At 36.7% G+C, this 16,637-nt stretch overlaps 1 protein-coding gene across 3 annotated transcripts in view; it reads right to left on the reverse strand.

Moving 5' to 3' along the window:
- Nucleotides 1–1,432: 1,432 nt before the first annotated feature.
- The window catches only part of GGNBP2 (gametogenetin binding protein 2), a 30,699-nt gene continuing 15,494 nt past the window's right edge, over nt 1,433–16,637 (reverse strand). For 2 of the 3 annotated variants that reach the window (XM_014790929.2, XM_087440859.1), the window contains 9 exons: nt 15,469–15,582; nt 9,872–10,081; nt 8,631–8,805; nt 7,142–7,336; nt 4,835–4,982; nt 4,169–4,294; nt 3,938–4,086; nt 3,159–3,407; nt 1,433–2,084 (listed from right to left, as the gene is read on the reverse strand). In XM_014790929.2, coding sequence (XP_014646415.1) covers nt 1,881–2,084; nt 3,159–3,407; nt 3,938–4,086; nt 4,169–4,294; nt 4,835–4,982; nt 7,142–7,336; nt 8,631–8,805; nt 9,872–10,081; nt 15,469–15,582 — 1,570 coding nt within the window. In that variant the 3' untranslated portion in view covers nt 1,433–1,880. The remainder of the gene's footprint in view (nt 2,085–3,158; nt 3,408–3,937; nt 4,087–4,168; nt 4,295–4,834; nt 4,983–7,141; nt 7,337–8,630; nt 8,806–9,871; nt 10,082–15,468; nt 15,583–16,637) is intronic. The other variant, XM_004434824.3, reaches the window with a different exon arrangement.

The raw sequence follows: 16,637 nt of genomic DNA on the forward strand, positions 1-16,637 counted from the left end.
AAGCACTTTAAATATATTACCTAATATGCACAACTGCCCTATGAGATAGCACCTATTAATATCTTCATTTTGTAGATGAGTATACTGAGACAGAAACGAGTGAAGCACGGTTTGGATCGCAAGCAGTCCAGTCTCAGGCCAGGGGATGTTTTCCTAAACTGCCTTCACTCCATTTTCCGTTGTCTTTTTGGTTGTTGGTTTGTTCTGAGTAGAGCTCACTTTGCTCTCTGACCAGTTAGGATATTCCACCAAAGCGCTGCAAATTGCCTCACTTCTGCATTCTTAATATAGCCATCCTTCCAAAGTAAAAACTTCTCTGCATAACTACTGGAATCCCTCCATTGCAAACAATGGAATAAGCAGTGAATGTGGCTGGTTTATTCATTCAACAAGCACTCATGTGTTTGGCCCCAAGGGCAAAGATGTAAACAAAACCAAACCAGTCCTTGCTTTTAGGGATCTCAAGAGAAAACTTGACTGCAACAGGTGGTAGAGAGGGGACTGGGCTCAGAGCCAAAGGCTGTGGGAGGCCCTTAGGCATTTTTTATGGATTCCAGGATGAAAGCAAACAAGGGTCAGAGAGGAATCACGACTCATTTTACCTCTGCCCCAATCCCTACACAACACTTAGATTTGAAAAGACAACTCAGGGTGGATCAAGGAAATGCCACCACCTACAAAAATTAAATCTCACTAAGCTTCTGCTGTTGCCCACTTGAAATCGTATTGATAGCCCATAAAATTCACTCCATCCCCACTGCACAGAAGTATTGAGTGTCCCACTGCTTGTTTGCTGCCCCACTAAGTATTATCAACATGCAGACACAAAAATCTAGGCACATGTGTTTACTGAACTATGGACTCCACCTTTTAAATGGCAGCCAAATGCTGCTACTGGCGCAATCTCTCTCCTCCTTTAGTACTTACAGCTTGTGAAAGCAGTAAACTGTAAGGCCACAGTGACTTTATTGTTGGAAACCAGATAAGGAACATGCACTTATATAGACCGCAATGTGGTTAGCTCTCGGCGCAGCCTTTTGATCCCAGTTCTACATGCTCAGTAATTACTTATCAGGCAACCCTTGGTTGAAATTCTGCCAAGTTTTGTTTTCATTCTTCTAGGTCAATATGAACCTCTGAATTTAAGGTGCTTTGTGTTACGTATCAGGGAATTTTTAATAATAGCAATTAAGTCTCATGAGAAAGTAAGATGCTAGCCAGTATTTAAAGGTATCGCAGCAAATTTATTCTTTCAAAACAGAAGACTGGTTCTTAACTCTGATCAAGGGAAGAATTTTAGTCTTCAACAATCTGTATCTCTATCCTCATTTGCATTTCATCCTCTCTAATACCAACGCTGACCAAGTACCAAGCCCACAAGTGGCAAATATTAAAATACTGCCACACATTAAGTAGAAACATGTACACCAAATTTTACTATGCGTATTAATAAATATTCTTTATTTTAAACTTTGCACATTGCGCTTTAACATTACATCCAAACATTTCGCAAGTGGATGTCTACTTTGTAAAACCATATATTCAGCTCATTGTCATTTCTGTACAGAAGTATAAGTACAACATTACTTTTTGCCACTAAGTTGCTTTAGTAAGTCTCACAGGAAGAGAAACATTTAATGAAAAGAGATGGCTTAAATCATATGGCAGGCCTGTTCAGCCACGCAACTAAAGACACAAGCCTGAAGAAAGAACAAACTAATGAGGTTACCTCCACCGTCCACCGTCTCCCAAAACAAGAAAGAATCACATTGATTTAAGATAAAATTTTGCCGTAAGTCACTAAATTAAGTTTTGTTTGAAAGAGAAGGCGCAGTAGTCATCTTGAGTGTTTCATTGAAAGACAGAGCTATTTTATTTATTTAATTTGCTCCAGCCGTTGTCAACCAGCCACTACAAATGGGCCTCTTGTGATCATTTAAGCGGCAGTATTTATTAAATTTCTCCTTCAGATGCTGTCGGTATTGTTCTCTATTGCTGTAGAAAGACTGGTTATTAGCCATAAATGACTGTATTTCATCTTGTGAGATAAAGACTTCCTCATCTGAAGTACATTCAGACTCATCCTGCAAATCAAAGCAGTAGTTAAAACTATGATTTAAATTAAGAATGCAAAATGCTATGCTGATGGAGGACAGCTAAAATTAAAGCAGTCTAAGCTTTTTAGTTTCATTTCTGTCACATAAAGCCTTTAATTGGAATGTTTACAGAATAAGCATAATGTCATTCTGTCTTAGAAAGTACTAAGTAATAAAATCCAACCCAACCTGGTTTAAAACTCTGGATCTATAATTTGTCCTAGAAGCCTGAGCCTTGCAGACTACCAACATACCGTTGCCTTAAGAAATAACTAATTAGAGATGGTTACAACTAGTTTCCAAATTTAAAATAACCATACTTATCTTAAGCTAGTCTTATGCTGAAATTTTTATCTCTACAAATTAAGTAAAAGTTAACCTTTTTTTAACTTGTGAAATAAATTACACAGCATCACCATTCAACTTTACAACCAGATACAAAAGAGAAAACTAGTATGCTAAAGAACTTGGTTCCATTAGAATGCTAATTACTATAGAAAAGACACCACCTTTCTCCTTCCTTCCCCCTCCTCCAAGCCCCACACAAACTATGCACAGGGTCACTTGGAATCACGTATAATTCATCTCAAGTATCAAGAATTGGAGTGAATTATAAAAGATATTCCAAGTTCAGTTATGCTTTTATCCTATATAACACCTAAAGGAAATAAGCTAGAAAGTGGGCTCTGGTTCAGATTCTATATTCTTTCCTGGTCCAGAAGGGTGGCTACCATAAACTGCCACTCAAGAAAGCAGTTTGCTTACAATAACCCTCTTCAAGGAGGCAGACTCCTGGATATAATGCTAACCCTATCCCCCTCTCCCCACTAGTCTCTTCTACCTTTGAGACAAAAGAGGACAAGGAAACATGCTCCAGAGCAGGTGCAAAAACCACAAGTGGAAGAGCAGAAATGAAGTCACCAAAAAATAATGAAATACTGTCCTTAATTTCTTAGAAGTCCCCCTACCCCCCTCAAACTTTAAACCCTCAAATACTGTCTCCTCCCACATCTACCCCATGAGCAATCGGTTATCCACAACAAGACATCATGGCTTACTTACAAGGAGTTCAACTAAGCTCTTGGCACCTTTTCCGGAATCAGGACCAAAGGACGTTTCTGTAGGTTCTGCAAACTGTGGTACATTTTTCCTATGCTCAAACCAAGGCAGTGGCTGCCCACCCTTTTCAGAACTGCAACAGCTTTCAGGATGTGCATCTTTGGTCTTGTCACGGTGAAACACTGTGTGCAGGGTATTTCCTGAGGTCTCTCGATTACCTGGATCTGTAATACAGCTTCCAAGCTTTTGAATCTGAAACCACAGCAAAGGATTTCCCAAGTAAAAAGGCAGGGAATAATAGCAATTATTCTTCAAAGAAAAAAAAAAAAGCGCCCTGACAGTGTCTTAAATTTTTAGAAGGAATACTGAATAACAGGGGCAGCTAGCCCTTACTACATACCAGATGCTATGGTAACCCATCAATATAATCTCATTTCATCTTCACAGAACCTAATCTGATAGGGACTATTATCTCCATTTTACAGATGGGAAAACTAAGATCGAGCAAACTGCTTAAGATTACATAGCTAATACATTTAAAAGTATTATGAAAAGAATGAACTGTATTTATGACTCACATGGACTGTTGGACAAATGATCACATCAGACAAACATATGCCCACAAAAATTACAAGATGAGCAACCAATGAAACTGCATAAAGTACTCATTCTAAAAAAAAAATAAATCCTAGCAGCTAAGTTGCACACTTGCCACTCCAAGGAAAATAGGTTGTTCTCCCTTCAACAGCAAAGGTTTAAGAATTATAAGTTATGACACTTACATGTTCATCACACTTCAACATCTTGCTTTTCTTTTTCTTCTTTTTATTTTTTCCTTTGGTGGTGTTCTCTTCGGAATTTGCCCAACATTCAACACAACTATCACCATCATCCTCTTTGTCTTCACAGTGATGAACACAGGAGTCATCAACTGCAGAAATCAATAATCTCTTATTTATGTGCTTAAATCAGCCACGTAGTAGAAATAATTGGGAAGCTTAACCTGAACCTACCATGTTCATCATGATTACAAATGCCTTCAGTGCAGGCAACATCCGAACCCTCCCGAGAACCTGTTTCACTCCCTTCCATGCTAGATGAATATCCACAGTCACTACCATTACAGTGTGGAGATAAGCCTAAGAATAAATCAGGTAAAAGTTACAATTAACAGAGCACTAAATATATTAAGATAAAGAGTGAACCACATGAGACCAGAGAAAATTTTCAAAAAAATTGATGGCTTGTAGAGAGTAGAAAGTAAATTAAATATTGAAAATATGATTAAGGATTTACAGGTTTTTTTGGTCAAATAATAACAAACCAAACACCAGAGAGAAAAAGGAAATGCTAAGTATCTGACTAAACTATATGATATTCTTGGGGCTATAAAGCAGTTCCTAAATTCTAGGTTACAGGATCTCTAAAAGCTTTTATATTTCAAAGACAGAAAGAATAGGGGCCAGCCCCGTGGCTTAGCTGATAAATGCTCACGCTACGCTACTGGCGGCCCGGGTTTGGATCTGGGCGTGCACCGACGCACCGCTTATCCAGCCATGCTGAGGCCGCGTCCCATGTACAGCAACTAGCAGGATGTGCAACTATGACATACAGCTATCTACTGGGCCTTTGGGGAGAAAAAAAGAAACTGTATTTAAAAAGAAACTGTATTTACTTACCTTTCTTTATTTTAGGCGACCCCAAAAGATTGCCACTACTAGGACAGGTACACGATGTATTTTCGTTGGTAACAATTACTTCTACACAACTATTACCATCTTCAGTGCTGCCACAGGCTTTGCAGCTGTTTTCTATGAAGTCTGTTTCCTTTAAGGATCATATTAAGAGAGAGTAAAAAGCTTTACCTCCATAATGGCTACATCTTAATTTCCTTAACAAAAACTAATTAGATAGGAATTATGAAGTTAACAAATGAAAAAGCTATTCTCATGAAAAATCATTAATTCACTTCAAGACTACGAACCAACTAAAAGCAAGTTAAGAGTTAACGGTAACACATAAGTCTAGGATAGCAGTGTTCTCAAAGTGGGGTCTGCTGATCCCAGGGGTTCCCTAGGTCAAAACTATTTTCATCATAATACTAAGATATGATTTGCCTTTTTCACTGTATTGACATTTACACTGATGGTACAAAAGCAATGGTGGGAAAAGTTGCTGGTGCTTTAGCACAAATCAAGGCAGTGGCAACCAAAGCATACTAACAGTTACTATATTCTTCCTTGTCAAGCACTCTCAGGAAAAGGATATTTCACTTAAGAATGTCTTTGATGAAGCAGTAAAAATACTAATTTTATTAAATATCAATCCATCAGTAGATTTTTTTTTAATAGTCTATATGACAAATGGGAAGTATGCTTAAAGCACTTTCACTGCATACCAAAGGACAATGGTTGTCTCAAGGAAGAGTACTTGTGCAACTGTTTGAGCTGCAAGCTGAACTACCTGCTGGTTTCCTGAAACATCAATTTCACTTGAAAGAAAAAATGAGAGGGGCTGGCCCCGTGGCTTAGTGGTTAAGTGTGCGCGCTCTGCTACTGGTGGCCCGGGTTTGGATCCCAGGCGCGGCACTGATGCACCGCTTCTCCAGCCATGCTGAGGCCACGTCCCACATACAGCAACTAGAAGGATGTGCAACTATGACATACAACTATCTACTGGGGCTTTGGGGAAAAGAAAGGAGGAGGATTGGCAATAGATGTTAGCTCGGGGCCAGTCTTCCTCAGCAAAAAGAGGAGGATTGGCATGGATGTTAGCTCAGGACTGATCTTCCTCACAAAAAAAGAAAGAATGAGAGACAAACTATGACTATTCAGACTTGGATATTTAAAAGACATTTTCTCAAAAATGAATGAAGTCAGCCCATCACTTCAAAGAAAACAATGGACAGTATTTGTTGTCAATGATAAAATTCCAACTTTCAAACTATACATTAGAATTTTGAAAACTTGCATACACAAGCACAATGAGCTTAAAGCTTCCCAATACTTAAAGACCTTTCTGATGAGATCAGTAGTGGTTTTAACGTGACTGTCTGCTATTATATAATGAAATGTCAATATCTGGGAAGACCTGCTTAACTCAGTTAGCCATTATCTTTCAAATGACCAATGCATGATGTTACAAAATCATGCATGAGTAAAAGAACCATTCAAAGTGCAAGACAGACCAATGGATTTTAATTTAACAGAGTATGATAAGGTCACTGATAAGGTGTCAGGTTCCACTTTGCAACTAACCTTTAAGAAACCACCACTTGTTGAGGTGTAATGCCAAAGAATATCCACAACTATCTGAAAAGGTTTATGTTAAAATACTCCTCCCTTTTCCTACTATATATATCTGTGTGAGGCCAGACTTTCTTTATATGCTTCAACCAAGCAACATACGGAAATAGACTGAATGCAGAAGCAGATATGAGAACCTACGTGATTCCTTTTAAGCCAAATATTAGAGATTTGCAAAAATATAAAATAATGCCATCCTTCTTTTTTTGTGGAAAAGAGCTATTTTTCAAAAAATGTTATTTATATTAATATATAAAAGTCTTATTTTTAAGTGAATTAATAAATAATTTAAAATTTCTCCATTTTCATTTCTAATACAGTAAATGTTGATAAGTATAATCCACATGAACAAAAAAGCTCATTGAGCACCATAATTTTTAAGAATGCAAAGGGGTCCAGAGATCAAAAAGTTGAGAACTGCTCTAGGTCATGCATGGAGATAACTTTCCACATTTGGACTTTGATCTAACAGTATAGTAAGGTTAGGTAAAAAGATAACTACCTAACACTGTCTTTATAAAACAAACATACGACATTAAAAATTTTGGCTTGTACAGATTATAGTAGGAAAAAAGCCAATACACAAGCTGCAGCTCACATTCTGGAAAAGCATAGTAAAAATGCCCAAATCTAGCAAAAAGTAATACTATGTATTTATGAGTCAATATTAAGGAATATTACCTTCTCTTGGCTTACTTCCTTTTCATCTGCTGTTTGTAAAGGAGTAGGAATATCACACACACATTTATTTTTTCGTCTATTCTTCCGCTTTTGGCGTTTCTTTTCTTGCTTGAGTTCTCTTACTCGTTCCTCCTCTGAAAATTCTTCACAAAGTTGTTCCAATCGGCTAATACCCTGTACTTTTTCCACAGTCATCTATTATAAAAACAAAGTTGAGAATGAATATTGGTCAAAACTTCCTTTATTTTCCATGGAAATTCTCATTTGTTAATTTTAAATGACAGCACACACAGAAACTGATATTTCATGATGTAATTTTGCCAAGCAGTCGCTACAAAGAATCTTAAATTTTAATACCTTAAATGATGACAGTCTTAAAATCTACTCAAGAAGTGAATATACAACTAATCCCTATGGGAAAGGTAGACTTATACACACTCCTATTCCAAACCAGCAATATTCTAGTTTCAAACTTCAGAATTATAACACAGCAAACATTCATTCATTTCTTCACACAATGAGAAGACTATTTAACCTGATTAGATGATCTACTTTCTGAAGACACAAACATACAAAGAGAAAAAGAGTAAGAAATCTGTTCAGCAGAAACTAGTACAAATCTCCTCCAACTCCCCAGAACAGTGCTTACAGTTCATGGATGGGCTTCTGAATAAAGGGTTTATAGCTTTCATACCATTCTCAAAAGGGACTGGTGACCCAGTTAGAGGGTTACAACCATGCCCTATAGAATATAATAAAATTTAGGGCCGGCCCTGTGGCTTGGTGGTTAAGTGCGCGTGCTGCAATGCTGGTGGCCCGGGTTCGAATCCCGGGTGCGCATCGAGGCACCACTTCTCCGTCCATCCTGAGGCCGAGTCCTACATACAGCAACTAGAAGGATGTGCAGCTATGACATACAACTATCTACTGGGGCTTTGGGGGGAAAAAATAAAATAAATAAAATCTTAAAAAAAAAAAAAAAAAAGAATATAATAAAATTTCACTAGCCAAAAATTTATGTTCTACAGAGTTTAACTGAAAAAAATATTACCAAATCACAAGCACTAAACCCTAACACCAGCATTATAAAGAATGTGCTTCTAAAATGCAGTTCTTACATCATGGCATTCAGACAGCATTTACTTCATACTACTGGACATCAGCAGGCAAATGGGACTCATTAAATGTTTCCAATTTTGTTGCTTATTTTTGGGCTGCTTTTAACTTTTCATTAGTTATGTTTCATAGCAGCATCTTATGAAATAATCAACTTCAGTTTTCTTCTCTGAGAAAAAACCAAAGCTGGTAACAGGATTAAAATTAAATTAAATTCCAGTTCCCCAGGAAACCCCTCCCCTAATCCCTCAAAAGCCATAACATTCTATCACAGTGGATCACAGCCCTCTGAGGCAAGGTCAGACTGGTGACTTACATTAACATTTGGTAAAATAACATGACTAAGCAATCTTGGAGAGCCCACTGTTCTTACCTCAAAACTCTTGCGTAAAGCATCAACACCAAGGTAGAAAAGCATCTGCCACGTCTGCTCTTCTGCTCGTAGTTTTTGCCAGATTCGATGCAGTCTTTCATAAAGATGAATTCCCAAGCAGGTCAGAACTTCTTCTTGAGCTATATCTATTGTCTTAGCATGCCTTTCTCTTCGCCTATAAAGGAGAATAAATCATACATAATTCCTAATACCCTTAAATGAAACAGTAAAAGATGGATAACACATCTGCAAGTTCAGGTTTTAAACAAGATCTGCATACCTAATAACAAGACAACTATACATTCAAATTCAATTAAGGTATATATAAATACACAAGCCTACATGTACACAGCCAATGAGAAATACACATGCAGGTAGAACTCAGTCCTAATACTGCTAAAAATAAGGTAATTCAGGAACTGGCCCTAAAGAGATGGTTTTTTGGGCACAGAGAATTCATGTGTCTAGCTCATAGCAGACACGACAGTTCCCTTCACCTTCCAATTATAGCAAACACCTATTCTGTTTTTGTTTCTTTTTTTGAGGGAGAATGGAGAAAGGCAATGCCAAAGTGATTCAATCACGGGCAAAAGCCCTCTAGGCCAGTCTTTAGTAGACGTGTTCACAGAATTTCAGTGATAAAAGAAGTCTTTGTATTCTAAATGCCTAACAGAAAGTAGGCACTCAGACGAGAGTTGGAACACAAAACACAAAGGGAAATAGGTTTGATTTATTCTATAAACAACTTTTTCTGATTTTATTTTCACAACAAAGCCAGAGATAAAATTTTATACTCCTATATAATTTAGTAATAGTATACACAGTTCATGAATTACATTCAGTAAAGCATTTCTTAACCCCCTGCTGCAAAGACCTCACTTCCTATGCAAAAATCATCATTATGAACAAAATTTAAACACGGAAATGCATGGATGGAGGGGGAAAAATTCCTTCTAATCATTTTCAAATGAAAATGATAATCTATAATAATGAAAGCAAAAAAAAGCTTGCCTACTTCAAGCAACAAAAAGCAGAGGACTGAACCAAACCCACCAGAACACTTGCTCACTATTTTTACTCAGTCAGTTAAAAAATGCATGTTTTAAAGAAAGCAAAATCTTTATAGGCACACTCTAATTTATACATATATCATACGTACTGAGGCAGAAGGTGATGGAAATAAACTTTCAGTAATAAAATGAAGCAAAGCGCTAGATAGCCCATTCTAGCAAATTACATACTCATACCCTCCTGCGAACTCTGGTTCAGCACGACCCAAAAGATGTGCAATGAAGTCTGTTTCACAGCAAACATGTATGTGTCGTTCATGTGGACAGCACCGCAAGCCTTCATAAAGTGCAGCACAGTAGCCCTTCTCTTTGCTGCAATCAAGTTCACCAATAAGGATATTGTATGCTCGGAGAACTTTATTTTTGCAATCAGTACAAAACCTGTTGAAAAGAAAAACCTTAAAATTAAGAACCAGCTGTGTAATTACTTCACATAACATGTAACAGTGTACTAGACAATGACACTCCCCTCCCATATAAAGCATTAAAAAAAGCCACCATACACACATTGAAAACATACACATGTAAGGTAAATACAAATTTAGAGATTATGTAAGTATAGCTAGATCTCCATTTGCAAATGATTTTTAAACTAGAGAAGCACATGGCCTAAAAGAAGGCGGCAGATATATACCTGTTAGTTCATAAAATACATGCCGAGAAAATATTAGTTGCCAAGGACTTGGATATCTCTACTTCAAGAGCTATTTGTACAGGACAGAAATAAAACAAAGGAGGCTACAAAACAATGGCTTGTAGGATCCCTCTCCTTTCAGTCTCTGAAAATAGTTGGTATCTTCAGCCAGTAAATCTTGACTCAAATTTTTACTACAACATTTTAATATCTCAGTAGCTAGGCATTTGGGGTGGGGTGGGGGGAGCAAGAAGAATGGGAAAGTGCTACATGTATTTTTAGTTTACTGGTAAATTCCAAAATGTCAAATTCTTTCTTCCAAAAAAATGCATGTTTCCCAATACAGAGACATAATATAGACAACATATACATAGAAATGTGCTTTAAACTTAAGTGTATATAAACGTGGGAAAAGTGTAGACGAGTGTGTGAATGTAGAGGATGACAAAATTTTCTTTTAGAAACCAAACATTATTCAATCAGAAAAAAAAAAAAAAAAAGAATAGAACCTGGTTTCTTTATCTTTGAATTCCTAAAACAAAGAAGAACTTGGTCTGGTGAAAAAGCCAGATTCACAATATTACTAACTGGCCCTCTCAGAAGATCAACTGTGGTGGAACGAGGAAATTTTCATCTCTTTGATTTAAATTCGTCTCCCTAGGTGAGCTCATCTACTCCAGTGGCTTAAGCCAACAGGTCTGAGTCTCAACTCTTCAACTCTGTTCAAGTCTCTGCCCTTGCCTGAGGGCCAGACCCATATTGGAAAATGGGGGACATCACAGACGTCTAATAGGCAACGCGTTAAACTTACTGTCCAAAATAAAGGGCAACATGTTCCCTTCCACCTCTGTTAAGAACATCACTATTCACACAGTCACCCAGGATGAACCCTTAGTTAACTCCAACTTCTCCTTAGGTCCCCCTTTTACGGGTGGAATCAACTGGCATCAATTCTGTCTTTCTTATATCTCTTGGAGGTCCTTCTTTCAATTCCCTCTGCCCTGTTTTAAACTGCCTAGACAATTTTTTAAAGCTTCTTAACCAGCTTCTCTGCTTCCACTCTTCCTAGCTCTAATGCATCACTCATACCAAAATAATTTTTTAAAACAAATCTGATTCTGTCTCTCTCAACTTAAAAACGTCCCCACTGTCTACGAATAAAGTTCAAACTCCTTATTAAGGCCTTCCATAACTTCTCTTACCAAATCTACTATTTCCAGCCTTATTTCCCAAGACTCACCTCTCCCTTCATGCTTCCCCCAACTCTATGCTGCCCCCATACACACACCATATATACAATGGATCACTTTGAATACAGCCAACATGTCCCTACTTCAAAGTCTTTTTTCTTCTGCTTCCTCCCCACTCCTCTCCATATCCTTCTTCATTTGCTTAAATCATGTCCATCCTTAAAGAAGCTTTCTGCAATTCCCATAATTAGAATTCAATCTTCCTCTGTTACAATTATTTCTGATTTACACTTCCTTATACTGCCATGCATTAGTTTGATACACACATCTTTCCGGGCCAATAGTAAATAACTGTGTTTCTTGAAATGAATATATACTAAAATAGACACTCTAAGCCCACTTGGTAAACACAGGCAAAAATGATGACAAGTAAAGTTAAATCACTATGTTTCACTAATGCTTCAAAAATAGACATAGAAATATACAAAAATTAACTCAAAATGGGTTAAAGACCTAAACATTAAGACCTGAAACCATTAAACTCCCAGAAGAAAACACAGGGGAAAGAAATTTCATGACACTGGAAAAGGCGATGATATCTTTGATACAACATCGAAAGCACAGGAAACAAAAGCAAAAACAGACAAATGAGACTACATCAAACTTAAAAACTTCTGTGTGGCAAAGGAAACAATCAACAGAGTGAAAGACAATCTATGGAAGAGAGAAAATATTTGCAAACCATATATTAGATCAGGGGTTAGTATCCAGAATATATAAAAAACTCCTAAAACTCAGTAACAACAATAACAAAAAACCCAATTAAAAAATGGGCAAAGGACATGGATAGACATGTCTCCAAAGAAGATATGCAAATGGCTAACAAGCATATGAAAAGATGCTCAACATCACTAATCATCAGGGAAATGCAAATCAAAACCACGAAACATCACCTTAAATCCATTAGTATGGCCACTATCAAAAAAACAGAAAATAACAAGTGTTGGTGAGGATATGGAGAAATTAGAACCCTTGCACACTGTTGGTGGGATTATAAAATGGTGCTGCCACTATGGCAAACAGTATGGCATTTCCTCAAAAAATTAAAAATAGAACTACCATATGATCTGGCAATCGCACTTCTGGGTATATATCCAAAAGAATTGAAAACAGGATCTCAAAGAGATAGTTACACACTCATGTTCACTGCAGCATTATTCACAATAGCCAAGATGTGGGAGCAACCTAAATGGCCACTGACAGGTGAATGTGGTATATACACACAACAGGATATTATTCAGCCTTAAAGAGGAAGGAAATTCTGTCATACGCTACAACATGAAGGACCTTAGGACATTATGTTAAGAGAAATAAGCCAATCACAAAAAGACAAATGCTGCATGATTCCACCTATGTGAGTTCTCGAGAGTAATTAAACTCACAGAAACAGAAAATAAAATGGTGGTTGCCAAGGGTTGGGGGGAGGAGTAAATGAAGAGGAGCTGTTCAATAGGTATAGTTTCAGTCATGCAACATAAAAAATTCTAGAGATCTCTAGTACAACAATGTGCATATAGTTAACAATACTGTAGTGTATACTTAAAAACCGTTAAGAGGTTAAATCTATGTTATGTGTTTTTTCACCACAATAAAAAAAAGTCTTTCCCTTGGGGGAAGAGATGGACATGGACACAGAAATAACAATACTTCCACATTTTCAGGTTACAAATCTAAGTTTACATTTTCAGGTAAATAAATGGTTAAATGTCATACAGTACCACTAATAAAACTTGAAATATTTTCCCCCTATCTTACTGCTTTAAATCCTTCAAGTAGTTTTAATATATGTCTGATTGTACATAATCATTAAGTAACATAAGCATAAGTAAACAGCAATTTAAAAATATTACATAGAAGCCATAAGAATGAAAGTGATTTTTCCTGTTTTCAAAAGTAACCTTGCACATACATTTAAAAAACATTTTTTTAAGGCAGAGATTTCACAATTTCCTAACATCTCATTTCTAATAGAGGTAATGTACTACCATAATACTTAACTAGCTAAATAGTGTTATCAAATATTTATTATAAAGTGCTCAGAAAAGTCTACTAAAAAAAGAGCCAAAAGGGTACATTATTTAGACGTTTTAAAATCATTTTCAACTGACTATACCCCAAAAACTCCAACTGTACCTAAAACAAGAACTAGAAACAAGAATAACAAGGATGTGCAAATCTGGCAAATGCACTGACTGATGTGCTTACTATGTGCCAGATACTGTTTTAAGTAAACCTTGCTATGTATCATCAATCCCCACAACAAATTTAATCCTACAATAAATCCTGTAAGATCAGTACTATCCTTATTTTTGTCTTAAGAAAAAAACTGAGGCACATAAAAGTCAAGTAACTTGCACAAAGTTATAATCACTAAAACCCAGATTCAATGCAATCTCTCTTTTTTTTTTGTTTTTGTTTTTTTTTTGTGAGGAAGATCAGCCCTGAGCTAACATCCATGCCAATCCTCCTCTTTTTGCTGAGGAAGACCAGCCCTGAGCTAACATCTACTGCCAATCCTCCTCCTTTTTTCCCCCTTTTTCTCCCCAAAGCCCCAGTAGATAGTTGTATGCCATAGTTGCACATCCTTCTAGTTGCTGTATGTGGGACACCGCCTCAGCATGGCCGGACAAGCGGTGCCTTGGTGCGCACCCAGGATCCGAACCTGGGCCGCCAGTAGTGGAGCGCGCACTTAACCGCTAAGCCACGGGGCCGGCTCCCTGCGATCTCCCTTAATTACTCTCTTAATCGTACTTCTCCCCACCCTTAAGATATTTATAAAATGGACTCCACCTTCCTATAAACAAAAACACTGCCTCCAAAACACAGGAAATATCTACAACTGTTATAAGAAACTCCAAAACATTAGCTCTGATAACTAGTAATTTATCACCCAAAAAAAGCTTTCTTTTGGATGGACCAATTCATAGTGAATAAAAGGATCAATTTATAACGAACGAGAAAAGAATCTATAATGGACCTATATATTTATATATGTTTTGTGTCTATATAATCCCCCTCCAAAATTCAAATAATTGACACATTCTCTACTCTCTTGGGTATAATCAACCAAAAAGGCAAACAGACAAGAAAGTTTATAATTGAAAAAAGAAAAACTTAGTATGCAGGTTAAGTCACTAGTTCATTGCCATATAAACACCAATCTTGATAATGCCAGTTTTTATCATTCATGTATGTTTTCTAAGTGTTCCCAAAGGAATTGTGATATCTGTCCCAAGGTCAAAGGACACACAACCACAAACCCAAAAAGTGACAAATTTATATTAAAACAGTACAATTCCCCCAAAAAACATCATCTCTAGATGGCTCCCTTACCAGTTTCCTTTCCTACTTCACTCTCCCTCCCTATGAATTTCCAAATGTTAATGACACTTAGAAAATTCCTTTGTAAAGTAGTATTCTAAAAAGAAAAATCTGAAGTTACTTTTATCATAAAGTACATGAAGCACATGAATTACGTTTAGGTCTTGACAAACAACTACAGAAGAAATGATTCAAAAATCAGTAAGTGAAAGCTGCTAATTTAACTTTTAATTTTGAAAATGACATCATGAAATGCTTCTATCATAAAAACAAAGAGTACTAGAGTTTACAAAGTGATTAAAGTACACTTTACTCGATTCAGTCATTCTGTGTTTTTCTGAAAGGCTGACCTGGAACCAACAGGTAAAAATTACAAAAAAAGGCACAAGAAGGCTAACTCTAAGAGTCATCCCATAAAGGAACTGCCTACTCTGTCATTAAGCTCCACCTAGCGCCAGGCACGAACAGGAAGGCTGGAGTACTACTACATGAAAGACAGGTCAGTCTGGATGACTGACAGCTAAGGCACCTTCCAACTATACCACAGTGACCTTTAGTCTTACCTGTGTTTTCGCAGATATGTTTCTAGTGTTTCTAAAAGACAACTAGAGTCAATTAGAACTACTTCATCTCTGCATTCTTGGGACATTAGTTCCCATACGTCCATCCAACAACCTCTGCAGAAAGAAACAAAGAAACAAAGTGAAAAAGAGAAACAGATAAGGGTAAAACATTAAAAAAGGCAGAGTAAAGGATTGCTTGATTTTACCTGGCTGTTCCCTGGAAAGGTCCATAATGGAAAATGATCCTACACTTGCTGTCCTTCCTGTGGTCTTCACTACTTCTCTTATCTGTACTTAACTTCTCTGAACTGACACTGCTACTGCTCCCTTCACTGTAGTATACAGTATAGTACAAAGCTTAGTGACACTGAGATAATCTGAAGGAATAATTTCTATAGTCTAAATCAAAATCATGAACTCTTTAATACATTACGTTATTAGTAGGATAAGTTTGTAAATTTGTATAATTACATATTCACTTTAACCATATTAAAATGTTATTTAAACGTGCTCATATCCTTATATTAAAAACTTCTGCTCAAGTATTAAGTTTACCTGATATAATTTAATAACATTTACATTTATCAAGATAGCAACTGGTTAATATACTAAGCATTTTATGAGCAAATCTACTCGGAATGTTTTAAAGTCAAAAGGGCTGAAAAAAATTATAAAACATTTTCACCTATAAACATGGATCAATCTTCCAAAAATTGAAAATTCTAACGAGTTTTGATCTACTTAATGTGATTTTATAGCTCGCCCATGGCAACAAACCTCTTATGTATCTTCACATTTACAAGTAGCTGAGGAAGTCACAGATTAATTATAGTATATAAATTTTTAGGTTTACTAAAATAAAGACAGCATACTACGACGAACACTTTACACAGCCTAAATTAGTAATAAGGACTATACAAATAATTTTTTTAAAAGTTCCCAGACTCTCCCTCCCCCACAGGTTGCAATGTGGCGCTGGTCATGCATTTCGCTTTGCTGCAGATGTGCATTCCAAGAGAAATGTGTGTCTATATCATGATAAGTCTTCGTGATTTTTCACAATATTGAACAACTGGCTCCTGCCTGTTCTTCTGCAGGTCTCACTACAGTCCTAGAAATTTATTACCTTGGATGCTTGAGATGGAAAAACTTCTGAATCTTTACTTAAC

Source organism: Ceratotherium simum, chromosome 16 (assembly GCF_057802395.1).
Source record: "Ceratotherium simum simum isolate JZ-2026a chromosome 16, ASM5780239v1, whole genome shotgun sequence".
NCBI lineage: Eukaryota > Metazoa > Chordata > Mammalia > Perissodactyla > Rhinocerotidae > Ceratotherium > Ceratotherium simum.